The sequence below is a fragment of the Mus musculus genome, chromosome 12 (genome assembly GCF_000001635.26).
Source record: "Mus musculus strain C57BL/6J chromosome 12, GRCm38.p6 C57BL/6J".
NCBI classification, from domain to species: domain Eukaryota; kingdom Metazoa; phylum Chordata; class Mammalia; order Rodentia; family Muridae; genus Mus; species Mus musculus.
The window spans coordinates 101001551-101029351 of NC_000078.6; the positions used below are offsets into that span (position 1 = coordinate 101001551).

General features: G+C 51.2%; 1 protein-coding gene, 1 long non-coding RNA gene and 1 other non-coding gene across 5 annotated transcripts in view; 1 reads left to right on the forward strand and 2 right to left on the reverse strand.

Annotated features, from left to right (window-relative positions):
* Positions 1-13268, forward strand: part of Gm36756 (predicted gene, 36756) — a 28190-nt gene extending 14922 nt beyond the window's left edge. The window contains exon 5 of the long non-coding RNA NR_166870.1: positions 13014-13268. This is a non-coding gene — a long non-coding RNA (predicted gene, 36756). The remainder of the gene's footprint in view (positions 1-13013) is intronic.
* Ccdc88c (coiled-coil domain containing 88C) overlaps positions 1-27801 on the reverse strand; it is a 117833-nt gene extending 90032 nt beyond the window's left edge. For 2 of the 3 annotated variants that reach the window (NM_026681.5, NM_001362342.1), the window contains exons 1-3: positions 27222-27341; positions 26686-26786; positions 20744-20852 (exon numbers count right to left, since the gene is read on the reverse strand). In NM_026681.5, the coding sequence (NP_080957.2) occupies positions 20744-20852; positions 26686-26786; positions 27222-27281 (270 nt within the window). In that variant the 5' untranslated portion in view covers positions 27282-27341. Of the gene's footprint in view, positions 1-20743; positions 20853-26685; positions 26787-27221 lie in introns of all 3 variants that reach the window. The other variant, XR_381542.4, reaches the window with a different exon arrangement.
* Positions 20123-20218, reverse strand: Mir1190 (microRNA 1190). The gene has a single exon (NR_035421.2). It is a non-coding gene; the product is annotated as a microRNA 1190 (primary transcript).

Here is a 27801-nt window from a genome sequence, read left to right on the forward strand (position 1 = left end):
TCCTGCCTCCACAGCCAACAGCCCAAGATGATGCTGGAAGACTCAGAACCCAGACAAAGCTAAGCACACACACACACACACACACACACACACACACACACACTGTCTCAGTCTGTGTCTCTCTGTGTCTCTGTCTCTCCCCACTCCATAACCTGTTTGCTACTCCCAGGCCTAGAAAGTCTCTAGGGGGACTGTAACCATGGTGGGGCCACAATACAGCACTAGGTAGGAGAGCATACAAAGGTGGGCACGCAATAAATCCTGCCCTAAATGACCTGTACACCAAGTTAGCCTCCTCAGTTAGAAATGACAACCTGAAGAGCTCCCCAAATGGAGGCCCTCAGAAGCTGTTGTCTCAGTGTGTCCCCCAAGTTCTGAGCACCTAAAGCCTGAGGCACACTTGTACATCTTCATGCCCTAGGCTGAGTCAAGTCCATGGTGAGTCTCACTGAACCAGCCAGCAGTGAGACAAAGAAGACTCATCTGCCTCCCACCAACAATGTGAGGGCAGGACCATAGCTCACATGCTCCCTATTGGGGATCAAACATGGGGCATCACACTGGTCAGGCAAGCACTCTACCAACCAAGTCACACATCTCTAAACCTTCTTACTTTTTATTCTGTCTTATTTTTGTTTGTGATACTGGAAATTGAACCCAAAGCGTCACAGAGCCCAGGCAAGTGTTCTACCACTGAGCATATCCTTAGCCCTTTTATTCAGGTGTGTGCGTGGAGATCGGAGTGAGTAGGTATGTTGTGTGTGTGTGTCTGTGTGTGTGTTAGCCTCTATGTGCATGCAAAGGCCAGGCTTCCTGCTCTGTCAACCCCATCTTATTCAGGTGTGTGCGTGGAGATCGGAGTGAGTAGGTATGTTGTGTGTGTGCTAGCCCCTATGTGCATGCAAAGGCCAGGCTTCCTGCTCTGTCAACCCCATCTTATTCCGGTGAGACAAGGGCTAGCAGACAGCAAGCTCTAACAATCCTTCTGTCTCCCCGCACAGTGCTCAAATTACAGGTATGTGTGTACCTATCAGGCTATTCACGTAGCTGCAGGGGATTTAAATGCAGGTCCTTATGCTGTCCCAACAAGCTCTTACTTGCTGAACAATCTCTGCAACCTGTTTTTGTTTGAGATGGGGTCTTGAACTCCTGCTTCTCGCTCTTGATTACTGGGATAGTAAGCCTGAGTCACTATGCCTGGCTTCAGGATGTATTTTTGTACTACAGAGGATTGAACCAGGGCCCTGCCTGTGCTGCCTAAGAAATATTCTACACTGAGCCACAGTCTTGGAACTCACCACTGGAGTTCACTAAGCAGACCAGGTTGGCCCATTCCCAGTATCCTCCAGGTCCAGGCCTCTGCCTCTCTGCCTACAAACTACTCCTTACAAGTGAGTCATCCCTCCAGGCCCAGCTACAGTGCCTACCTCCCCCCATCCCCAGGGCAAAGTGTCTCTCTTTCAGTCAGAGGTCCAGCTAGGAACTCAGGGGGCCACCATCTGATCTGCCAAGCGTGACTTGCTTGGTTTCTGCTGAAGTAGACTTTGATCTGAGCTTCCAACCTGCTGTCCAGGAAGGGGAGGGCTCCTCCCTCATTCTGCTTGAATTCGGGAGTGCAGAGGACCCACTGTTGAAGAGAAGACAGCCAGGGGCTCTGCCTGCCTCCTCTGTCAGCCGCAACTTGCTAGCTACTCATCTTCCTGGCTGAGGAAACTGTACCAAGCTGTCACTTGACAAAACCAGTTCTCCCAGCTCAAGAATAGTGTAGGACCTGGTGAATGGCTGATGGGAAACTAGACACCCCTGGGAACAGCTTCCTTCTTGATGAAACAAGGTGCTGGGGAAGACAGGAGTGCTCCTGCAAGTTATAAACTATTTTATTGTCCGCTGCAAGCTGGGACAGAGAACCTGACTCTCCAATGGATAGCACACAGCACAGTAACACAATAGCTTCAAAAAGATGCAGTTTTTCTCACAGTGAGACAAATAAATGCATCTGTGTAAGTGGGGTGACTGTTACAAAGCTGGCAAAAAGGCAACCTCCCTGGTTCCTTGACAAAGGCCAACTCTGCACCTAGCGTGAGAGAGGGGACAGCCTTTCTGAGCACCTCACTGTGCACTGGTACCACAGCACACCAAATCCTGGGGAGGCAGGATGAAGGAAGGCATCAATCACATCTGGGGACCAGTGGGACCAGTGCACAGTGGTAAGACTGAAACAAGACATCAGGGCTTCACAGTCCAAGCCACGAGGACCATCCAGTCAGTCTCAAGAGCATGCCACGGAAGGACGGGATGGCTCACCCATCCTTCCACCAACACCTAACACCCAAACAGCTATTCCATCACACAGGGCTAACTGGTGAACTGGGCATGCCATGGTGGGGCTAAAGAGCCAGATGCTGGACTCTGGTCTTGAGGTCCTCACTCGCTTCATTCCTTAGGCAGCAGTCTCTTAAATCTGTCCCTCAAGCCCATAGAGAGGGGTGGCACTTAGGTCCCCAGCCACTCAGTATCAAAGCATAATACAATTCCTATCTTCCGAAGATGACAGACTTCATCCTTTCCTGTTATTTAATGCAATATTCCCTACTCCCCGCCTTGGCCTCACAGATCTCCAGGTGCCTCTTAATGCACCACACTAAGGACCTGCATTAACGCATTAACACTTCTTTTCACATAACATAGCACCCCAGGCTGGTCTTGCTTTGAAGTCTGGGTCCTCAGGGGTGTAGGACCCAAACTATTAGAAATGCAGGTGGGATGTAAACTCCATAGGCTAGCAGCTTCCCTAGAGTCCACCAATCACGGCTCGCAACCAGAAAAAGGGCATCAGGGAGCTTTCTCATGTCCTACCAGATTCACAGTTCTCCTGACCCGGGAGTGACTTCAACATAAACTCCTAGGTTCCACTTCCCTCCACTGCATCAGGACTATGATGCATATTCCTGCCAGTTCCAACAGTGTGGCAGAGCCACCCGGAAGATGGAGAATTCCAGGCCAGCCCAAGCTCTGTAGTAAGACCCCTTTCCCTTTCTCGCTGAGGCTGCTATACCTTCCTGGGTCTTACTACATAAACAAGGCTAGCTTGGAATTCTCCATCTTCCTGCAGCCCAAGTGCTAGGGTTACAAGCTTATCTTTCCACACTCTGCTCCTACTGCATGGATAGTTCATTCTGTCCTGAGAACGAACTATTCCCTACAGCACATCTCCACCTCTAAGAGAAGTCACCACAGGAATTTTATTTCAGAAGCCAAATGGTGCAGAGAAAAATGAAGGGCAGAGTTCTGAAATCGATGCAGATATTCAGGCCATACAAGATGGTGCAGGCCTTTCTTTAGTCCCAGCACTTGGGAGGCAGATAGACCTCTGTGAGTTCCAGGTCAGCCAGGACATCACAGTGAGACTCTGACTCTCACACACACACACACACACACACACACACACACACACACACACACTCCCTCCCTCCCTCCCTCCCCCCCCCCACCCCTCTCTGGGTATGGCCCAGGGCAAGCCTCTCCACACTCCAGGGCCTCATTTCTCATCAGTGAGAAATGAGGACAATACCCAAGCCATCTGCTTCATAATTTTTAATGGGCTCTTCGATGACTGGCCTTACTCTCTTTGTTTCTCGTATGACAAAGCTATAATTAAAAAGCTAATCCATGTCTGAACCAATGAGGCAGCATGTACAACCACAGGCATGCGTGTGTGCCCGCGCATACACACACACACACACACACACACACACACACACACACAACTTTGAGGTACACACAGCTCAATCATCATACTGTTCTGTGGCCATGCTCTAGAGGCCTCTTTCTAAGGGCCAATCTCTTTTTCTCTGTCTCTGCTGTGTGTGCGTGTTACTCTTCTGTTGCTGTGCTAAGACACCATGTCCAACACAGCTCTCAGAGTGATACGAGTCTATCAAGGTCAGCAGGCAGCAGGCAGCAGGCAGCATGGCAGCAGGCAGCAAGTGTATTGGCTGCAGCAGGCAGCTAGGGGCTCTCATATAGTGAGCCACAAACACGGAGCAGAGAGAGCCAACTAGAAATGGCCTGAGTCTAAGTTTTCAAAGCCTGACCCCAGTGACTTCCTCCAGGAAGGACATGCCTCCTAAACCTTCCCAAACAGCACCATCAACCGGGCACCAGGCACCAAATGTCTATCTAAAACTATGTGTGACATTTATCACTCAAACCTCCACAGTTGTTTTGTTACTAACACATTTCGGACTTTCCCCACAATGCAACTGTTTAAGTGGGAGGGAAACCTCACCCATTCTCTATGGGCCAGCATACTTCCTCTTCATGCCTGGGACTGCCCCAGGGCTCTGCTGTCAGTCTACACCTATCTCAAGAATTGAAGTCAACTATGGCAGCCAGAACTCCATGTCTGCACCGCCTCTGAGCATCCTCAGATCAACAGAAGCAGTGGTGACTGCTATATGCACTAAGGGATAGCATCCTAAGTGTTTTAACTAGACTGACCTACGCATCCTTAGCAAAAGGAATGACAAGGTTGCTGGAGAAAGGATGTGAATGGCGGGGTCTGAACACAGAGTCAAATCTGCAAAGCAACGTCAGCTCCTCTGTGGAACGAGCTGCTGGACGGCATCGACTCCACGCGGCTGGCAGGGATTTCTTGGCTGTGCTGTGTTACTGTCTGTCAGCTCAGGCTCTGAGTCAGGACCTCTTGGCTGGCTGGGGGCATGGCAAGTACTCTACAGAGGGGAGATTGGAGAATCAACCAGCAGGGATGAGTAGGGATCAGGGCAGAGGAGAGTTATCTGGGGCAAAGCAGAGGGTGATGCTCTGAAAATGCCTAACACAGAAAAGACCCAATTAGACCCTGACGCTTCGGAACCACCTCCCTTGGTTGAGGCTTAGAACTGAGCATGGTTACACCAGATGGCATCCAAGCCCGGAGCGTGCTCACCTAAGGCAAGCTCCCAGGGAACTGTCTGTCACCCAGCTTAAAGCAGGTTTGAAGGTGCACAGCTCCAGCTTTAACACCTCCACATGTTCCATCTCCAGTCAGGGTGCAGCTCACCAAGTCCTGCAGACCGGCCCAGCGGATGCCTGAAGCTGTAGCGCCATCCCCCAGGGACTAGCTCAGGTCAGATGGCCTCTGCAGAACCTACTCTGAACTATATAATAAGAGATAACTGAACCCAGAAAGGCACTGAGGGCTACAACCCCCAAAGTTCTTCCTAGAGCCCCACATTTCTAGTCAGATGCACACCGTAGAGTCTGCCTTGATAGAGGCTCCAGGCAACAAAGCCACATTGGCCTTCCTTAGGCTGAATGTCCACAGAAACCAAAGCTAAGCAGCAGCCACCTTAGGGACTTTCCACAGGGACTTATGCGGCTTCAGGAAGAGTCCAGGCTGATGCCTGGAAAGGAAACAAGGCAAGGAAGGAAGGAACCTGAGGGACTGGAGTTGAGATATGAAGTCTAGACTCAGCCGATGCTGTCTCCAGGTCTCTAAGAGGTGGACCAAAGAAAGCCACATGTGGCCCATTGCGGTGTTGTCCTGTGTCCTGTGTGCTAAACAGGAGCGGCTTAGAAGATTCCAGTTACCAAAATCTTCTTAAAGAGAACCATTTAGATGCAAGTCTCAAGCAATGCTGGTATCCTAGATCATGAGAACTGTCTGATCTCTCACTGGGAAATGGCGTTGTTCCCAAGCATCCTTCAGAGAAGCTGGAGGTGAGTACTACCCCACTGGGTCACTGAAGCCCCTTCCCAAGCTTGTGTTTTTAGTTTTTGGGATAGGTCTGCATGTGGTTAATGATGACCTTGAACTCCTGGACCTCCTGCCTCACCTCCCGAAGGCTGGGATTATAGGCGTGTGCTAGCGGCATCTGTCCTGTCTGACTGGAGAGTGCTATAGACTGAAGCCTGCGCTCACTCTATGAAAGCAACCTAACCATAAGCTACACACCTATCACCCCTCCCAGCTCTAACAATAGACTGATAAACAACTACTACAGCCTTAGAAACACTAAGGAACAGGGGTTAATAGCCCAACTGTTTTCAGACAGGAAGTGGGTGAGAAACGGGGTATTCAAGGGAGTTCCACATAACGTAGGCCGTACAGCCAGACTTCTGTCGACCCCGTTACGTGGAGCCGCACAGATAAGCTCTGCTCTTCCACTTTGCATGCATGTGTGTTGCCGGGAATCCAACACTGGCCTTCAAATCCATGAGGTAAGCATTTTATCACTGAGCTACAACCCTATCCCTGGCTGAATTATTAACTCATATATGTGGTCTTAGACAACTCTTACCTATACAGAGAGGGCTGAGCTGGGCCCTGTAGCTCTGGGTTGCTATAGTTCACTCTCTAATGCCCTCACACTGACCCTGGCCTGAGCTCAGGTGTGTCTTAAGCTATGCATATGCCTGGCTAGAGCTCTGGATGGTGGCTGAGCTTAGCCCTCCTGTGTGAAGTGGAGAAGCAGAGCAAGCGAAAGGTGAGAGCAGAGAGGAACTGCGCCTGCTGCTTAGCTCAACAGTTCACAGTAGGAGCCCAAACCGATAAACAAACAAGAAAGGCGGCACATGGCAGGCTGTCAGCTTATGCGGAACACTAAAAATGACTAAAAAAGGATGGAAACCCTCAAACACATGCCGCTTCCACCAAATAAAGACAGATCTGTTCCAACAGTGGGCCATGACTCAGAAGCACACTGGGGGAGCAAGCTGTGAGCCCTTCCCTCGGGATCCATCAAAAGGAGTTCCCCGGATATTAATAGCCCTCAGCTGTCCCCTGGAAGCCAGAGATTGCCTTCCCAGGGAGGGGCCACAGCCACAGCCAGACAGAACCACTCAAAGGTGCTGAGGCAGCAGGAGGATGAGTGGCAGGTATGCCTGGGCCTTCTCTCATTACGACGGAAGCCATAGAAAACAGAAGGCCAAAACCAAAGCACACACACGGTCCTGGTTCCTCTCAGCCTGAGAAGTGACTTTCATCCTGACCCCACAGAAGTACGAGGTGGGGCCAGATAAAGCCAAGGCTCCCAAGTCACACACCTGCACTGGGATCACACTAGTTCCAGTTAAAGAAGGCCGGGCAGAGGCCCCTAGGCTAGCTAGCTAATGGCCAGGAGAACCCGGTTGAGGGGAGAACGTGACAAAACCCACCCTCCTTCCATTCTCTCAAGACAAAAGGGAACAGACTTAGCTCCAGACCCCTGCTCCACCTTCCTCAGGGCCTCCAAGCCCCACCCTCCTCCAGGGGATGCCACTCCTTTTTGTCTAGAAGCAAGTCCAAGATCAGATCCAAGGCCTCAGTGGGGAGGGATACTTCAGCCTCTGCCAGGTTAATTCCAGTTCAGTGCAAACGTGAATTTCTAAAAAGATCTCTACTGAGTCAGCAAAATGGCTCAATGGTTAGGTAAAGGCCCTTGTCTGGCAACTTCAGTTTCCAGCAGGAACTCACGTAATCTAAGGTGGAGAGAACAGATGCCACAAAGTTGTCCTCTGATCTCCACAGGCATGCATGGCGTGAGCACCCATATACACACTCGTGCACGCACTAATAGTAATAATAATAATACTGAAATTGAATTTAACAAAAATTTTTCTACTACAACCCATCAGCCACAGGGACATCTCAGCTGCTAGGACTTAAGATTGTCTCAATGCAGAGAAAGTCCTAAACTGACGAGAAAAAAAGGAAGGAAGGAAAGGAGGGATAGGGATGTTGGCTGAGCAGCCTAAGCAGTTTAAGAAATGTGCCTCACAGGCTCAAGTATGGTCCCGGGTTGATGGCACTGTTTGGGGAGGTTAGAGATCCAGAGTTCCCTCAGGAGGTAGGAGGAAATACTTCACCCTGGTTTGGAGAGTTTATAGCTTTGGCCCACTTCCATTTGCACTCTCTACTTCCTGAATGTGGTTAAAGAGAGGATATCTTGCCAGGCAGTGGTGGCGCACGCTTTTAATCCCAGCACTTGGGAGGCAGAGGCAGGTGGATTTCTGAGTTTGATGCCAGCCTGGTCTAGAGTAAGTTCCAGGACAGGCAGGACTGCACAGAAAACACTGTCTCAAAAAACCAAATCCCCCTCCCCCAAAAAAGAAAGGGGGAATTCCTCTTTCTGCTCCTGCCATGCCTGCCCCCACCATGATGGTCTCTTACCCTTCTGGAACTGTGAGCTAAAGTGAACTCTTCCATTTTGTTTTGTTTTGTTTTGTTTTTGAGACAGGGTCTCTCTGTGTAGCCCTGGCTGTCCTGGAACTCATTTTGTAGACCAGGCTGGCCTCGAACTCAGAAATCCATCTGCCTCTGCCTCCCAAGTGCTGGGATTAAAGGCTTATGCTACCATTGCCTGGCAAACCTTTCTTAATTTCTTCCTTGCCATGATGTTTTAGCACAGCAACAAAAATTAAAAAATTCAACCAACTATGGTTATTTATCCTCCCTGAAGACCAGGGCCTTTATGATTATCACCACATATATTTTTATTGCAAGCGCACTCATGCTTTCCAAAAATATCTGGTACTGTTCCACACCAGCCGACCCACCCCCACGCCCACTCCACCCCTGTTTATGCCTGTGCCATCTTCATCAGTTATGGACACAGCTTTTCAGTGCAACGCCTACTACAGATTGCAGCACGCCAGATGAGGACAACTCAAGATGGCCTCCAGGGCTTTCACACTTCTCAAACTGAGCCTCCAGCAGGAAGGCTGTGGCTGCTGGTTCGAACAGGGTCCTCTGAAGTTCACAGTGTGGAAACCTGATCCCCGGGGCAACAGGGTTTGAGAGGTGATTAGGCCCCAGGGCCCTGCTCTCAAGAACTGATAAAAGGCTTTATCGCAGGTCTCCCTCCCTCCTCCTTCCACTTTCTGGCACGAAAGGAGAGCTGTGGCCAGGTGCTACCTGCTGGACTTGAGACTTGCTGGCCTTCAGACTGGGAGGGGGAGAAGATTCTATTTGGTTACAGTCTGCTCTGTGGCCCCTGATGTTAGCACTGTAGAATGTACTGGCACAGGGATGGTGCAGGATTTGCCAAGTGCTATTCCAAACCAGCACTGCCGGACAAAAGACAGAGCCAAGGGCCAGGCTGCCACACCCTCCTGACAGGCCATTCAAGAAGCCAAGCACTGGTCTCACTTTATGTCAGGACTGCAAGGCCAGAGAGTGGAGGGCAACACGTCTACTTCCTTGAGAGCAGGGGAGCAGAGTTCAAGGCCCCAGAAGGAAAGGAAAGTAGTTCTAGGGCTTGGCCACTTACTGTTTTATACCCTAAACCTCACAACCTACAGGATCCTTGGTTCCTCTAAACTTCCATTTCCTCTTCTTTAAGACGAGAGTGCATATTGTAGGAGGCGAGACAGGCATGTCTCTGTGACTTCTGGGCCATACTGGTCTACAATAGTGAGGGGTACGTCAGCCAAGGCTACACATTAGAAACCCTGCTTCAAACTAAACAGAACTTTCAGGTCATAACAAAGAACACGACAGACACACAAAGGATTCCACACCACAGCACCCAAAACTCTCCATCGTCAACACCAAACACCTAACACAGAGGTCAAGATTTAGAACATTCTAGAAGCCTCAGGAGCCACCTTGCCTATTCTCTAGATGGCCGTGTACCATGCCTTATGAGGCCCTGAGGCATAGAACACTCAGCTTTGGTTTCACATCCTCACAGTATACCTGTCTTGCAGCCTGCCCCTCCCTCTAAGGAAAAAAAAAAAAAAAAGGAGGTGTGGGTTCTTTGCTTTTGGATTCAGAGTTGCAGTAGAATATACTTAACATCAAACACACTTGGCTGTTCCGGGTGCACGGATCAGTGGCACTCACTACACGTGCTGTCGTGCTACCATCCAGCCCTCCATCTTCTCCAGGACTCTTTTCATCTTGCAGAACTAAACAGCAACCCCTGGGCTCTGTGCTTAAGAACTAATGTCTTCCAAAACCAGGCAGTCTTCCACGAGAGGAGGGATGAATTTTCTGGAAAACTACACACCTCTCTTTCTCTTTCTCTCTTCCTCCTCCTCCTCCTCCTCCTTCTTTCTCTCTCTCTCCCTCTCTCTCCCTCTCTCTCTCTCTCTCTCTCAAGCCCTGGCTCCTCTCAGGAACTTAAAAAGTTTCATTACGCCGGGCTTGGTGGCTCACGCTTTTAATCCCAGCATTCGGGAGGCAGGTGGATTTCTGAGTTCGAGGACAGCCTGGTCTACAAAGGAGTTCCAGGACAGCCAGGGCTACACAGAGAAACCCTGTCTCGAAAAACCAAAAAAAAAAAAAAAAAAAAAGAAAAGAAAAGAAAAGAAAGTTTCATTACCCCTCAACACCCTCTGAATGCTTCAACCCTGAACATGTACTTGGATTTCACACCGTATCGTAAGGAGACCCAGGGACTTAGAAGACCTATAAACCTCGGCATCAGATTGCCTCTTCCTTCCACAGCCCCACCAATTCCGACCACTAACCCTGGAAGTAGGGAAGGCTGTGAACCGTAAAGGTGGAGGACAGAGGTCCTAACAGAGCCAAGGATGGAGCCGGGCAGGCACCTCGATCATCACAGCAGAAAGAGACAGGGAAGCTTCAGCGGTCACATTTCTAATTACTTTCAGTTAAAAACAGCAAGTTTAGAAGGAGGAGATCAAAGAGTCTGTCAGGAGGAGGCTCTGACTTGAGAAATCACCTTAGCCCACATTTTGAACCTTCGTGGATAACGAGACTCTTGAGTTTCAATACAGACAGAAGTCTAACCATCTCGGTCTGACCCCACCTCTCACCGGGCTCTGGGCTCCTGGACTACGGAGGCGAAGCTGCTGGGGCGGCTAGGCGACTTATCAGTCACCAGATTCCAGCAGAGCCAAGGCAAGGATGAGGGCGGCAGCCAGCACCGGGAGTTCCTGCCCTTGGGACAGGAGATGGCGGTGAAAACAAAAACTATGAGCTGGTGCAGGAGCTTATGTGGTCTTCCAGAGGAGGCCAAGGGAAGCAACCATGGGCAGGAGAGACGACATGGACAGGGGTTGGTCATAAAAACAGCCCTGCTCACCAGACACCAGCTGGACAGCAGAATCCAGCTAAGTAGCCCTCTGTCTCCGAACTGGCCAAACCCGGGGAGCTGAGGCCAGAAGTGACCTCACTGGACAGAAAAGGAAAGGAATTGGGGTCCAAGAGGGATGTCTGCTGGCTGCCATGGCAACAGGGAAGCCTACAGATACAGAGCCAGGGAAGGAGGGCAGGCAAATCCAGCCTGCCTACCTTCCTCAGGCTTCCTCAAGGTGCTGCTGCCCAAGCCAGAGGCAATCTGAGCAAATGTTCCCTCCCCAGTTAACACCCAGCCAGTTTAGAAGGAGAAGACCAAAAGGCCTGCTGTCGGGAGGCTTCCCAAGGCACACAGGCAGGGCAGGAGAGGAGGGAGGAAGCCTCGGGTGGGAGCAGCGCTAAGCCCTCTGGGGAACCCACACCTCAGCCAGTCTCCTGGGAAAGTGTGGACATTCTATCCCATAAGGCCAGGAGAACAGGCCAGAATCACCAGAAACCATCAGCCCTCTGCCACCTCGAGCTTGGGACACCCACAGCCAGGACTCAGACCATTTTCATCTGATAAATGCAACTCTTCAAGCTCCGTCCATAAAATTCATGTCACCGATTCTTTCCTCCCAAGGCAAGTGCCAAAGCAGCCTCTCAGGTCTGGGCCACACGCTCTCCACTTCACTGCCTGCAGCTACTGACCTGAAGCAAGAGCAGGTTTGAAAGGGAGGCTTTTTTTTTTTAAAGCTTAAGGTCATTCATTAAGCTTAAATCTTAGAAGGCTCAGGGGAGTCAAGTTGGCTACACCAAGTAGAAAACGATCAATTTAATTTTTATCCCCCAGAGCTTGAGGCTCTTAGTACATATGCCATGTGGCATTTCCATCAACAAAGCAAACAAAACAGCACATGAAAAGCCTACAGGCCAGAGAGAAAACAAGGGGGGACCTTTAGACTCCAGGGCCCTCAGCAGTACGCCTCAGACAGTTAGTTACCTCTGTGCTGTCGGTGTGTGTGTGTGTGTGTGTGTGTGTGTGTGTGTGTGTGTGTGTGGTGACAACTCCGTGCCTGTTTTTAGTGGGGGTTTTGTTTTTTTGGTTTTTGGTTTTTTTTTGGTTTTTCTCTGTGTAGCCCTGGCTGTCCTGGAACTCATTTTGTAGACCAGGCTGGCCTCGAACTCAGAAATCCGCCTGCCTCTGCCTCCCAAGTGCTGGGATTAAAGGTGTGCGCCACCACAAAAGTGTGGAAACCACTCGGCACTCCACATGTACCCAGAAAGCGTAAAACCGAAAGATCAGAGGGGAAGAGACATACGCACACATGCATTCACATGAGTCAGAGCAGACTGCCTTTAGAAGGCCTTTTGGTCCACTCTAGAACAGGCAGATGCTGCTTGCCTGTCTACTGGACCACTGGGCGGGCCAGCCCAGAGATCGGATCCATGGTGTAGCCCAACCCCAGCACTAAGCTCTTTTAAACCCTATGGCCACCCTCCTCAGCAGGTACTGCCAGTCACCCCTCTTTTCAGATAGGAGGGAACTCAGGGAGAGGAGCTGAGCAGCTCACCCATGGCTTCTGCAGAGGTCTGCAACAACTGTTCCCTCTTCTGTATGGATCTGTGACTCTTGACTCCTATATTTTCCAACTTCGTGCACCCTGTCCCCTCCCTTACAGAATACAAGCACTCCCCCAACAAAGCCAGCCTGGAGCGGGAGCTATGCTGTTTCGGTTCACAGACCCCACACACTCAGGCCACTGGGTTATGCCTCCCAATAGCACACAGGGCAACTGTTCCATTAAACAGATGAAGCCACAGTTGCTAGGAATGGGGTCACCTGGGTTCTGAGGGCCCAAGCTGATGCTGTAATGGAAGTCCCCATCGTGGCTGCCCTCCCGTTTGTACTTCAGCTGCTGGTGTTGCTTTCATAGCCTACCAGTACCTAGAAAGGCTACCACCCAGTGCTCTCCAGTCAGAGACCTGATGACACTCTTTCTTCCAGGCCAAGACTAGCAGCAGCTCATCAGAGTGACAGGCGTCTACTCTCTGCAGAAACTCTGCTTTCAGAGCACCCCAACATCCAGAGAGACGCCCAGCGAGCTGCTGTCTACTGAAAACTTGGTCTCAAGCCACTAGACCCCTGCAGCGTACACACTATCACAGTATCTAATTACTTCCTCAAAATGCCTGCACCCTGAACTATTACCAATAAACTCGGAATCTGGGGCGGGGTGTGGCCTGTGCACTCCCCCTACAATCCTGGCCCCTCTTGTGATTACTAGAAACGTAGGACTGAATTATCTGGGAAAGGCCAGGGTTCTGAATGCCTTGGCAAAGTCACAGGGGGGAAAAAGAAAACCCAACAACAACCGTCTTTCCAAAGGGAACAGTTGAATAGCAAAAGCGGTTATTAGCCTGGCTGTGCACCAGGCAGCCAGCTTTTAGGGAGCGAGAAAGCTTGTCTGGGCAAGTTCTTGTCAGACTTCATCTGATAGACCAGTTACAACATCAAACACCTGACCTTGGCATTGACAGCCACCTCAGAGAAATAGGAGAAGCCCCCTCCTCACTTTCAAATGTAAGAACTCCATTTCTTCTGTCTGGTCACAAGAGAAACTGGCTCCTACCTCTTCTGTGCAGGAAACCACCACTGAACAAATCGCTAAACTTTCATTCATTCCAGCATGGAATCGAGTCTCACCGAAGCGCACCGTGGACCAGAGACCCAGGGGCCCTTGGTGTTGGAAGGTGTAGTGTGTGTGGTGTTAGCTGTAACTTTGTAGGCAGTATGAGTTCAGACCTCTTATCGTCTTCCTATCCCATCTGTGCACCCACCACAAAAAAGGGACTTGCCGGGCGTGGTGGCGCACGCCTTTTATCCCAGCACTAGGGAGGCAGAGGCCAGCCTGGTCTACAGAGTGAGTTCCAAGACAGCCAGGGCTATACAGAGAAACCGTGTCTCAAAACAAACAAACAAAAAAAACAAGGGACTCAAACACAATTCCTCAGAAGACTGAGCCATGGTAGAAAAACACAGCTTAGTATAGTGAAGGAGTGAGTGCATTAGAGACTCTGGACAGAAAGGCAGAGGAAGGAAGGAGAGGTTGTAGGTCTTTGGGTGGAGAGTGAGTCCTGAACACAGGGGTGGACAGAACAGACCTCTGCTACAGGGTTGGTGGCATTCTCCACACCGAGAAGCAGAGGGCCAGTGGAGCAGGCCAGCACACAGGTCTAGGGATATTTGGAAAATAACCCTGTCGATTCAAGATCTGGACTCAAGGCTAAGAGAAGAAGCCCACAGCAATATCCCAGACTCAAGTGTATGCACACACAGGCACACACACACACACACACACACATTTACACCTGGACACAACACTCACATGCATGCAGACAGACACACACATACGCCTTCATATTAACACACGCATGTGCTCATGCTCACTCAAGCAAGTTCAGTCTCTAATGCCCCTGGCAGAAGCCCAACTCTGCTAATTACCTCAGACCCACCTTTCACCCTTCCCACCAGCAGCAATTAGCCCTGCCATCTTGACTTCCTGCTGCTCTGTGCTGGGAGGAAACAAGCCAGCTGCTCCCTCTGCCCAACCCCGGAAATGCTGGTTTCAGAGGTGTCTCAAGCAAACCAGTCTCTACTTCTGGGGCTGCAGGCTGACACAAAAACAGTGGCGGCCCTTTCAGGATGCTCTGGGAAACAATGCTCCAATCTGGTCCACTCTGCTCAGCTCCCAGCTTAGCATTCAGCTGCCCCCATGCTGATCTACCCAGAGCAAGTCATGTCCCCACAGGCTCCAGAAGCCTGGCTTTGAGAAAGAAGTTTCTCTAGACAGCCAACAACTAAGGGAAAACATATTTCCTAGGGCTGAAGTTTCTTCCTTCCTAAGTCTCAGTTTCTTAATCTGTAAAATGGCCCAGTAACTTCTTCCTCTTGAGGATGTGGATTTAAAGAACAGGGCAGCCAAGCCTTGGTCCCAGGACTAAGCTCCCCCCTGCTGTGCCTCAGCTTTTTGATTCCTCTTTGGGCTCCATCCCCACATTCCTATTGCTATTCAATAGGCCTTCTGACGTCTGAGGTGGTAACAAAGGTGAGGGAAAAGGAGGAGGTGAGGGGGGAAGAGAATGGAAGCAGGTGAGCTCACATCCTGCCTCCCCAGAGGTTTGGGAATGTGGCAAGTCACCCGGGCCAAGGCTCCAACGACCTCTAGCCCTAGCCAACAACAGAGGGGCCAGCAGGCTAGGGAGAGAAAACACCATACCTGGGACTGTAGAAAAGGGATTCCAGTGCCCCGAGTGCTGTGGTCTCCAGCAGTTAGTTCCCTGTGCCCACAGGCTGAGAGGGAATAGACCGCCTGCAGACCATCGCTTTCTTCAGCCTGGAATCTCAGTGGAGCTGGGTCATGAAGCAGCCCACAGCTGAGAAGTCCACAGGCTGAGTGTGGGCTGGCTCAGTCCCTACTGATTCTGCTCTCTGCTGACCACTCCTCTCCTTTGGCTTGTTGTACCTTGGGGGTTCCCTGTCTTGGGGTTCACATTGGGGGTCCTGCTTATTCCTCCCACACCTGTCCTGGGCTTACTGCCACCTGGATGGCTACTCCACCTACAAAGCTGGCATGTGACTGTGGAGTCACCCACAGCATCTCATGTCTCCCAGCAGGACTGCCCTGTGGACCCCAGACCACATGCCAGACGCATCCCAAAACCATGTTGGCCTGATCTCCACACCAGCCCCTCACCACACACAACCACAGACTCCAGGGGTGGCTGCCAATCAGAGACCCTCACTTCTCCTCACGCTGGGTGTCTACTATTACCAAGTCCCCCAAACCACCCTGTTTTCTGACCTTGATCAGGTGCAGGTCATACGACCAGCTCCCATCTCTACTCCCTGCCAGGGCCAACCCATCATTCATTCTCCACACGGGTGCCAAAGTTTCATCTCAGTTATTTTCCTTTCTAAAATGGAGAGAAAAACTGCTACGGCCTTTCACTTTCTGAGCGTGTGTATGTGCGCGCGCGTGTGTGCACAACTCAGATGCAGAGAGCTTGACTACTGCAAGGTCCTGGCTTTGATCTCTAGTAAAACAAAACACCTAGAATGCAAAATCCAGTAGGCTGGAAGTTCATGTTCATTCGCATGTCGCCCCAAGCTCACCCCTGTCCCAAATCCATAGTCTCCAGACTGCTTCAGATCCATCTTTCAGGTGCCTTCTCCAGGATACCCCTCCACTAGTATGGCTCCCTTAAAACATAGGTGCAAGCTAAGTGCCATCCCCTAGAGAGAGATGTCGGTCAGGGTCTTCATCTTTCCTGGACCTGTATTGGGAGACACTACCATGTCTTGTGACAAGCTGCAGTGACAGTTTGACCTGATCTCCCTCCCAAAGTATCTCAGATAGCGACAACAGCCTTCAGAACCACACAGCAAAGAACCATGCGGCCAAGAAGCAAAGAATGGGTATGCTCCCACCCCTCCACCCCCACTCTGCACCGAGCCACACCCACCTCTGGGCCACCAGGGCTTCCTGTCTTGCATTTCATCATTCTGCATACACCCATGGGGGAACAGGGGGCAGGAAGAGGAAAGGAGGGGCCGTGCAGACGGCTGTCCTCCACTCATTCCCCAGATGCTCTGGGGCTTTAAACTAACTGCCAGCATTCACACCGAATCCCAACAAAGGCTCCACTGACCACAAGGGGCAGAGCCAATCCTGCTGCCTTGTTTGGACCCTATGATCTTTCCCCTTCTCCACCATCCCCAAACTGCCTTCAGTGGGCTCCACATTAGAGAGGGAGTCCGCCCTGACAGGCTGGCAGGGACCGTCTGAGGCACAGGGTGTAGCTCAGATGCAATGTCTGCCTAGCATTCCAGAGGCACCGGCTTTTGCAAAGTGAGGAAGCAAACAAACATACACCCCAACGCTTTGGGCTTGGGGTGAGAACACAGACATCTCCAGTGCTCATAATGCCGAGTCTTTCAAACAGGGCGGCAGCCACAGCCACCACGGCTGCAAAAGGCACAAAACAGCAATTCACCAGAAAAAAAAAAAAAAGGACAGGGCTATAAATAGTGTAGTTGTAGCACTAAGGAGCAAACACCCCCACAAAGTATTCACGCCCTTTGACCCAACAACTCTCTGCCCAGAATTTACCCTGAGGAAATGAGAAAAAAAAAAAAAGTTGTTTGCTGACCATCTATGTACCATGTACGTTCAGGGTGGTATTGCTCATAAATCAAAACCAGGGACATGGGAAGTGCCAATGGTGGCAGGACCAGATAAAACATCACCCAGCCGCAGATAGCCAAACACATGAATGTTTAAAGGCAGAGGAAAACACTCAGTCCACCTTCAATGACAAAGAACAAATAGGTGGCACAGAGGCGTAGGGAATTCAGAGCCACACAAAGAGCACAATCAAGAGCACAATCGCAAGGACCAAAATGTTGACAGTGGGGAGGGACCTCCAGGCAGGGATGACTGATGAACTCAATTCCTTTCACATTTCCTAACCTGGAGTAAGGAAACATTTTTGGGGGGGTGGGGGTCAAAAACATTATCTTTAAATTCCATAGCTGTAGATGCAAACTAGCCAATCAAGAGGACGAGCTTACACTTCAGTCTTTCAAGTCGGCAGCGGGGAAGGTAATTTCTCTGCAAAGCCAATGTAATGTGTTATTCATGAAGCAAGCTCTGTGTGTGCCTGGATTTCTCTACCCCTCCACCAGCTAAGGAAACACTGCTTTGCACTCTCTGAGGCACACAACACAGAGCTGAGGAGATTAGCACGCTGCAGACATCATCGATGCAGAGTATCTATTGCCTTCTACTCTTTTTGTAAGTTTTTAAAGACCAAGTCTCATGTAGCCCAGGCTATCCCTAAACTGTCTATGTAACCAAGGATGGTCCGAGACTTGGTCTCCCTGACTCCATCTCAAGTGCTGAGATTACAGCTGTGTACTGCCCTGTTGGATTCTGGTCCTACTTTTGACCAAGTGTTTCATTCAAGCCAGCAAGATGGCCTTGTGGGTAATGGCATTGGCTGCCAAGTTCCCACATGGTCAGAGGAGAGAACTGGCTCTCACAAGTTGTCCTCCGACCCACCGGCACAGGTGGGACACATGACAACGAATTTTACCCTTCAAACTGTTCACTTTCTCAAGACACTTCTCATCTGCCGAACCTGACACATGCTAATCTAACACAAGTGCCAAAGGGCTGCCAGGCTTGCGATCTACGGCTTCTAGAGGTTAAAGGTCACACAAAGCAGAACTGGAAATGTAGCTCGGTCAGTACGATTGCCTAGCTAGGTCGACGGCAGCCCTTCCAGAGCACGGAGCTTGGGGGCTGCAGAGATAGCACAGCCATTAGGAGCACCAGCTCTGGCAGAGGACCCCAGTTCAATTCCCAGCACCCAAATGCTAACTCACAACGCTCTGTGACTTCACTTCGGCACCAGGCACGTATGTGATGCTTAGTCATACACGCAGGCAAGACAGCCATACATGGAAATAACACTTTTTAAAGGTATTTAAAAAACAAACAAACAAACAAACCCACCCTTTGCCCCACCACTGGGGTGACCCCTCTCCCTCCTGGCCGCCTCAGACAATGGAACATGCAAGAGCTGCTTCTTGCTTGGCTGGTTTTGAAGGGCAGTCTCACTGTGAGGCCTATGCTGTCCCCAAACTCTCTGTCTAGCCCAAGCCGGCACCAAGGCTGCTACCTCTCTAGCACTGAGATCACAAGCGTACACCACTGTGCCTGGCTAGGAACGGTAAGTGGGTCATTTCACCCCATTTTCTGGGCTACTTGCCAACAAGGGAAGCTGGAGAGTGGTTCCTTCGGAAAATGCCCATTGAAAACCCTCAAAAATAAGCTATAGTGTTTCATTGGAAGGGAAAAAGGCAGGATGTACAGTTATACGTATGGCATGCCCATAACAGCACAAAACAAAACCCATTCACTCAACCACCGGTAGGAAACACTACATGAGATGGGCAATTGTCCCCAGAGAGCTGAGCGCCACCTGCCTTCATGGCCCTTGTTTTTCAAGCTGTTTATACAGGCCAAGTAGTCTTCTAATATACGAACTGAATTTCTGCTCCCCCTAAATCAGAAGGAACAGACAGAACACTGTGCACAATGACGTGCCAGCCACTAATGCACACACATTGTAGCAGCTCTTTCCAAACTGGCGAGATGAGGGGGACAGTGACTGTCGCTCCCTGCAAGTGCTTGTGTGCACTGTGCTTAGCTGGGGCTAGACAGCGACCAGTGCCATCCCCACTCTCAAAGAGCTAAAAGAATGGAAAATGACAAGATCATCAGGTCCTCTTCCCCACCCCCAAGTCCTTCGGGGTCACCCAGTCCCTCCTTTGTGAGATAATTTCCCACTTGGAACTCGGCAGCAAACACCTCTCAGCGGTACACTGTCTCCAGTGGGTGATGAGGCCTTTCACCAAGCCCAGACCTGGTCCCTTACAGCTGCTAATCACCGGCAGCAGGGGACCCTCTGGGCCTTGGGGCCAAAGGTCAACCTGTTCCTCAGTAGCCACAGACTTAGTTGAGACAGGGTTTCGATCTGGGATCTAAGGCTCATCAATGAGGCTAGGCTGGCCACCAGTGAGTCTTAGGGATCCTCCATCTCTGCTGCCCCAGTTCTGGGGCTACAAGTGCCCACCGCCACGTCTGGATTCTTTTAAACATGGAGCGTGGGGATCAAACTCAGGTCTTCATGCTTGCACACCAAGTTATTTTACCAAATGTGCTAATCTAGGCCCCATTCTTTCTGTTTTGCATATGATGCATCTGTGGTAAGCTTGTATGTGTATGTGTGTTCTCATGTGTGGGAGTGTGTGCGTACAGGTGTGTCTGTGCATGTGCCATGGCCACACTTTTATGGTGTGTGTACACTTATACTGCTTACCTCCCCTGATGGGAGGACAGACATAATCATAACAGAATACCCTTCCCTCTCCCAACCCATTTCAAATCCAGACTGCAGAGAAGACAAGGGCCCTGCAACACTCATAGCCCTAGGCAGGGCCTGGGCCCAGTGCAGACCCAAGTCACAGGCAGTAGTAGTCTCTCAGCTGACTCAAGGCAGCATCCCAGACAGAGGGGAACCTCAGCTGACGGGGGAAGCATCAGGCCAGCAGAGACCTTCCCACGTCTGCAAAGGCCCCAGAGCTCACCAACACTCTCAGAGTGTCAGCCATGCTGACCCACCCGTACAGCTGGTCAAACACATCGAGCAGTGTGAAGTGGATCCTTCCCTCTGTAAACCCAGATTCCAGCAGGTCTGGAAACACAATGGTTCCATTCTTGGCCCCTGTAGCCTTTTTGTGGCTCTCTCTCTCTCTCTCCTCGAGTGGCTTTTGCACAAGAGCCACTAAGCCAGAGACATGGATCATGCACGTCTTCCAGAGAGTCCCCAAGTAAAACACAGAGAACAGGCTGTGAACCCAGGGCCTCCAGCCCTCATGGCATTCAGAATGAACCAATCAACGACGCAAGCCCCTTCCCCCTCTGAACTGACACACCCCAAGGCTAATGAAAAGCACCAAGGGCCACTTACTCTGGCTTCCTGTGGCAACCCACTCAAGGGGCCTCTGTACACCCACTTGAGGGACGTCTGCACACATGTGGAAACCCACTTAAAGGCCCCATCGCAGACGTGCAGGGACCCCTCCCTGGGCCAGCAAAGCAGCCTCACCTGGTAGTAGGTCTTGATGTTTCTCACCAGGATACTCAGGTTTTGGATGCGCAGGTTGACATCATTGTTGACATGCTTGTTGATGCGCTGATTGCTGGGCCTGGGGTCTCTAGATTAAGAAACAGAGTAAAATTCACACCTCAGGGCATTCACTGTACCTCCTTCCCCAGCAGGGGACCAGTGTTCAGTTTCGAGAGCCTCTTTACTCCCTTGATAACCATGAGGCTGTGACTCTGTAGTTCAAGTCAACGCCTAAGTCTGCCCACAGCTGTGCCAGACAAGTCACCTGTCACCTCTGCCGCCTCACTCAGGGCTCTGCCGCAGCACGCAGCCCTTTTCAATACTGTTCCCATTTCCACTGGTGGAAGCGCCAGGTGGGACACCCAAGTGTCGTCAATGCTGTGAAAACTGACATACAGATATATAAAAACCACTAACCTATCCTAAACTGTATCTTACCACTAAAAAGACAGGCAAAGAAACATATGTGAAATACCAAGAAAAGGATGGGCTGGAGAGATGGCTCAGCAGCTAAGAGCACCAGCTACTACTCTTCCAAGGGTCCTGGGTTCCATCCCAGCACCCACATGGCAGTCACAACCGACTGTAACTGTCATCCCATGGGATACCCTTTTTCCTAGTGTGCAAGCATATATGTAGACAAAACACCCATATACATAAAATAAATAAATAGATCTTTTTTAAAACGGAAAGAAAGAAAAATACAAAACAAGGGCCCTAGCCTGTTTGGTGACCTTCAGAGTCATGTTCCACTCAGTACAGGCCTTCCTGCCATCTGGATTAGGTTGGTCCTGCTCATGATCTACACTCCATGGATGCAATAGTGTCTTGACAGGCTGATGTCCAGGTCTAGGATAGGACTGGTGTGCCAGCAAATCGCACAAGAAAAGCTGAGTGTGGGAACGCCTCGAGCATCCTTTTCCAACCTCAGGTGAGACTGGGAAAAGGAACTAGCCCTCAGCTCAAGCCATGTACAGCCTGGCTCATCTACATGCAGGCCAGTTCCCGCAAATCCTCAGTGTGGGAAACGGCTGCCAAGAAGAGCAAAGTGGAGAGGGGAGCTCTGCTTTTCATAGCAAAGGCCTCCCTTCCATTCCACCCGCTCGCTCCCAAGGCACCACCACGGATAAAGGCAGGGAACTCAAAGCCCTTCTTCCCGGTTTTATCTATCAAAAGCCCTGTGATGATGAAGGCACAGCGCCTACTCGGAGCTGATGGGGAGCCATAGAAATAAATCTCAGGCCTCATTAACAGAAGATGGAGAAATAGAAGGGAAAGGCTCACACCTTGAACCATTTCGAATGTCACTGGAAGAACAACACAAGGCTCTTTTGTGATGCAAGCTGTTTAACAGTCAACCTTTGAGTAAATATTTGACATATGCTCTAGAGGCTCCGCACAGTGTCCGAAGCGTCTGAACCGTCTTCCCACAGCCCCTGACCTCTCACACTCATCTCACTGCCCCTCAAACAGCCACATCAGGCGACAACATTGTCCCCACTGCATGTTGGAGTCTGTCAAAACCGTATTTACATGTTCGTTTTCTTTTAGAGCCCTTTGTTACTAAGGAAATAAAGGTGAAGAACACTCCGGAAATCAACTTAGCAAAGAGGCAGCAGCACTCTGCATCTCAACTGTAAAGGCATTTGGCCACAGAAGTCTTCCTAGCATGACCAAGACAGGGGTTCCATGAAGGGACCCGCTGTGAGCAGAGCAGCGGTTTCACGGGGCCTAAGCCTAGCACATGAATCTGAGTGAAGCTGCAGGCTTTCCTAACTTACCGTTCTTGTTTTGGGGAAGTGGGGGGAATGAACCTGGGCTGCATGGATGCTGGGCAAGCACTCGCCACCGGCTACATCCCTAACCTTTTCTTTTTCTCTTCCTTCTTTTTACTTCTGAGACAGAGTCTCCTTAGGTGGCCCAGCTGGCCTTCAGCTTACAATGCTCCTCATGCCTAACTTTTAAAGTAACAGGATTGCAGGTGTTAGGAGACCCAACTGTTCCATCGTTATTTAAATCCTGGGTTTCTTTTCTCTTTGAGACAGAGTTTTATGTAGCCCAGGCTGCCTCAAACTTACTATATAACCGAGGACGGCCCTGCGCATCTCACCTTCCTGCCTCTCCTTCCTACCAGGATTCCAAGAGTGAACCCACCCACCCCGGCTATGTGTAATGCCAGGAATTGAACCCAGCGCTTTGAGAATAATACTAGGCATCCACCTGACTAACGGAGCCACACCTGCTGCTTCTAGATTTCATCTTCTCCAGAGGGGCCCCTGCAGGAGTATCAGGTACCCACCACATCAGTGTGCACCATGGACAGACACCTATTGGCAAAGGCTCTGCACATACCCGGGACCTGGGATGTGCAAGCCATATCTGCTTTTGTTTTCCCCAGGCATGGGAAGAAACAGCTAATTGAAGGAACACTGGAAAAGAACCCTGACATTAGTTTAGTTATATGACTAATTAGACTAATTATCATGATCATTAGTATTCCCTCAGTTAATAAGTCTCTCGGGGTAAAGAGCGTTTATTAGGAAATAAAACCAAAAGTTTTAGCCTTGCTTAAGGAAGGCAAACCTCATGTCTGCCTACTCAATGCCCCACACAGGCTGCTAGAAATGAGGGTCAGAGGCCCGGGGGTCACAAGGGTCTGAATAAGCCACAGGCTGACGGGAATTTGCCAAGTCAGCAGACAGAGCTCCTAGTCCACTGAGGCTCCTTCACGAGTGCAGATGCACACTACCATGATTATACAGATACACACATGACCCAGCCCTGCCTCACTCAGACTACACTAATGACACCCAGACTTTAATATGCACGATCTTGCTTGGTCCTCCCTTCATCTACAAAATTCTACCCCCTTATCACAGATCAGGAAACCGAGGCTTCGAGGAGTAGAGCAATCTATCTGCTCAGTGTAGCAGAACAGTGAGTAGTGGAAGCTATCCTGCCTGAAGCTAGCTAAGCTCCCAGTTTCCCATCAGTCCTCACAGACAAGAGGAAAACAGCCTGTGATCCAGAGCGCTCGGCTTGCTTGGTAGACTCTGTCTCACACTTGGGAATCCTAGCCCTGGGCCTCCCTTGAAAGCTGAGCCCACCAGGGCTTTCCTGCTTCCAGGTGAGCCTGATGTCAGCGAGGCCAGGGCCAAGAGACTACTTACTACCCAGCTTTCTCGGGTTGCCACAGACAATGGCCAGGTGCAGTCATGTGACCACCGCCAGCCTTCAGAAGGCTCTGAAGTATTAGGTAACAGCCTCTTATCTCAGCCCTACCCCAACTCAGTCAGCCACACAGCTCTGCCATATCCAAAAGCCACCGCCTCCCATCTGGAGATAGCACAGCAGCAGTCTCCAGGCACGCAGCACAGGACGGAGGTAGCACCCACTATCACCTTCTCCTCTGGCTAACAGTGCTCCACCGGGCAGAAAGGGAGGCTAAGGCCCAGGTGATGGGAAGTCGAGTGTTAGCCTAGACCTTTGACTCAGCCTATCATCAGGAACACAGAGGGAAGGAAGGAGACTGCAGAAGCGCCTGGTGAGATGGCTCGGCAAGCCAAGGCACTTGCCACCAAGTCTGAGGTCAATCTCCAGGAACCACACAATGGGAGAGAACCAACTCCTGCAAGCTGCCCTCTGACTTCACATGCACTCGCTCGTGCACATGCGCATGCACACACTTGGTTTTTTGTTTTTTGTTTTTTTTTTTAAGTAGACTAAAGAAACCCAGTACCCTGTCTGTGTATGGGTGTATGGCCCCAACACCCATTCCTACCCAGTGCTGAACTAGGTACTAGTAAATCATCACGCTTAATCTCCAGGACCATTTCTTTAGGGCAGAACGTTACTTCCCACTTTGAAGAGGAGGAAACTGGGGCACCTACAAGAGTCCCAGTGTCGCACTGCTTGTGTGAAGACGACCTCAGGTTCAAGCCTACTCTGACCACTTAGTATGCTCAACATTCAGTCAGGGTTCTCTTTGGGTTTTGTTTTGTGTGTGTGTGTGTTTTGAGATAAGGTCTCATATCACCCAGGCTGGCCTTGAACTTGCTATGTAGCTAAGACTGGCCTTAATCTCCTGACCTTCCTCCACCTTTCAAAGGTCAGGAATAGAGCTGTGCGCCACCACAATCATCCAAGGGTCTTTTAGTTACCCACCTTTTGAGGTGGCAGGTATGGAACCTAGGACCCTGGATACTACAGGTAAATACCAGAAAACTACAGGAGCCCCGATTTGTATCTTATCGAGGTTACTTTTACAAGGAGGAAAATGTGTGTATCTTAAATCCCAGCCCCGGAGTGGGGGAGAATCCATGCCAGGGAGTCATTTCAAAGCCTGCGTGGCAGTCAAGCCCCACCCACTTCCGGAGGCAAACACATTTTGATGCCTGTTACCTGGCGCCAAGTTAGGATTCCCTAGAAGCAGAAAATTATGACTGGCAGGTCCTGTGCCCACTCCCGCCTCTGTTTCCTGGTATGGGAAGGCCACTTCTTGTCTCTGTGGCTGCCCCAGGATTGCTGCACACCTGCCAGGTTCTTCTTCCAGAAGGATCACAGTTACATATCACAGAGGGAAAAATGAGTCTGAAAACTGTCAGGGAGGGGAACAGACAGCCCTCTGCCAGAATTCGGGGGGGGGGGGGGGCGCGGCAAATGCAAATAAGTGATGAGCCGGCAGTTTTCTTCCCTGATTTACAGGCAAGTGTAAAGGCTTCAGGAATTCCAAAGGTCAGGGAAGAAAGCGAATCGTCCCCCCGGCTTTTGTTCTCCCCTGTGCCTGTGTGTAGCTAAGTGGAAGACTGGAGGACACTGCTGTGTTTTTTAATTACACAGCCGCAAGCTTAACGGGGATAGGCTGTAATGGTCCTTCTACCAATGGAACCCAGCCATTCTTGGGGCCTGACGGAACGGGGGTGGCAGGAGCGTGGCCAGAGCCCAAGCCTGCTCAGAGGCAGCCGCAGAAAAACTCAATTCTCATCAGTCCTTAGAGAAGCGCAGCCAAAGCCAACAGCAAATGTCTCTTTAGAACCTGGTCAAACTCTGAAGACCAGTGGAATTGGATTTAAAAAAAAAAAGACGGGGTTTCTACCACTGTGAATCAAATGTCCTATGAAAACAAATGGAGTCATCTCATTGGGAAACCACCCCCTACCCGCCCCCACCCCCAGCTACAAATCCAAGCTGTATTTCATTAGCTAATGGATTACTGAGTGTGACACCTCCATCAGTCCCAGCTGAGTGGGTACATGTAAAGGCTGATCCAGTTTTATTTTGTTCCAAGTGCCTGTGACTCATACTGTCACTCACTTCCAATAGGATCCCCGAAGCTTCTAAGTTAAACACAGAATGGAGGGGTAGGAGCCAACACCTAAGTGGTGCTAAGATGTCAGACAGACAGGCTCTGCAGAACTCCACAACGGATGTGGTCAGAGGTGCGGCCGGCAAGTAGTATCTACGAGACCCTGTTTAAGCCCAAGCAAACGTTCTAAACAGCCAGCCTGCCTGCCTGCCTGTGTGCCTTCTAAACCCAATTCACACAAGGACGATTAATGACTGCATCTGCCCCAACAATTGGGAAGAGAAGGAGATTCAGAAGCCCAGTTCCCAAGCCACAGTGAAACTGCGTTCACACCGCGATGCTCCAGACCCAGCGGACATTTCCTGTAACCAACCAGACCCTCTTTACAGTTCTGTGTCCCTCCAAAAAGAAAAGGGACTTTTGGTGTCAGCACTCAGACTACCATCAAGTGCCCGAGTTTACAAATGAGTCAACCGCAAATTTCCTTAGCTCGAATGAGGTGCTGGGGGATGGGGGGGTCCAACGGCCCACCTGAACGGAATCCCTCCCTGGCCATCCGGCATTCACGCTACAATCTTAGGTTTCTTAAAGTATCCTCTCTGAAGAGGCAACTTACATTTGCAGCATGATTTGATTCAAAAAGATGCCGTCCACTAAATCCATGTACAGAGTCAAGTTGTCCTGGTGGCCGCTTCCAAACGATCCAAAAGTTTTCACCTGCGGGGAGGCAAAAGCATGTTGGTCTGACGCTGGGGGACAAGGCAGGCCAGGGAGGTCACCAACCACCGTGGTACTCTTCGCAGGCAGCAAGCCTACCCTTCCCGAACCGCGGTCCTTTCCCGCCTCCGGACAGGACTTCTGGCTAACTTTTCTCCAGCGTCCCAGAACGCGAGGAAAATAGAGAAATAAATAAAAAGGACTTTTCAACAAAATCCTCACGTCTCAGACGCACAGGAAGGCAGCACGCTCAGCCCGCCGGTCCACGGTCCCACTCTGCGCCCCTACCGCGGGTCTCTGAGCTTCAGGAGGGGTCACCCCCCTTCCCCGCCCCCACGGCCGCCGGGAACAGGTGCGCGTTCCCGAGTGGGAAGCCGTGGGGACGCCCACCCGACACGGAGCCTCCCGGTCCCCGGTGCCGCTCCGAGCGCTCACCCAGGTCACCAGAGGGCTCTGCAGAAACAGCTCAACGAGCTGCGACACCGTCACGTCCATGCTGAGCCGCGGCCGCGCCGCACAAAGCGGCTCCGGCAGCCGGCGGCGGGCGCGGGAGACAAAGGCGGGGCGCGAGCCCACGGTGCGCGGCTGCGGCCCCGCCCGCCCGGGGAGAGCGAGAGGTGGGGGCGAGGAGGGGGAGGGAGGGGCGACGCGGTCCCTCCTCGGTCGCCCGGTGCCCTGCGCAGCCTAGCGGAGAGGAGCCGCACCGGGCCGGGTGCGCGTTGGGGGAGCGGGGACGGGAGTGGGGCGGGGCCTCAGCACGTGGCGGCCCGAGTGCGCGGGCAGGTGCAGCCTGCGCGCGCAGACCTGGGCCCGAGAGGAAGAGGCTTGGTGTAAGCCTCAGACTGCAGGGTTGCGCATCAGTGCATCTGCTTTGCCGACTCCCCGGCTTCTCCCTTCCTGAAGTTCCTTCAGGATGGATGCTGGCGGTGTGGCCGCCCCACGCGTGTGCGCCCCTGCTATGGCTCTACCCTCCCTCCACCATAGCACGCCGTGCGGGAGAGCCCGTCCCGGCCGC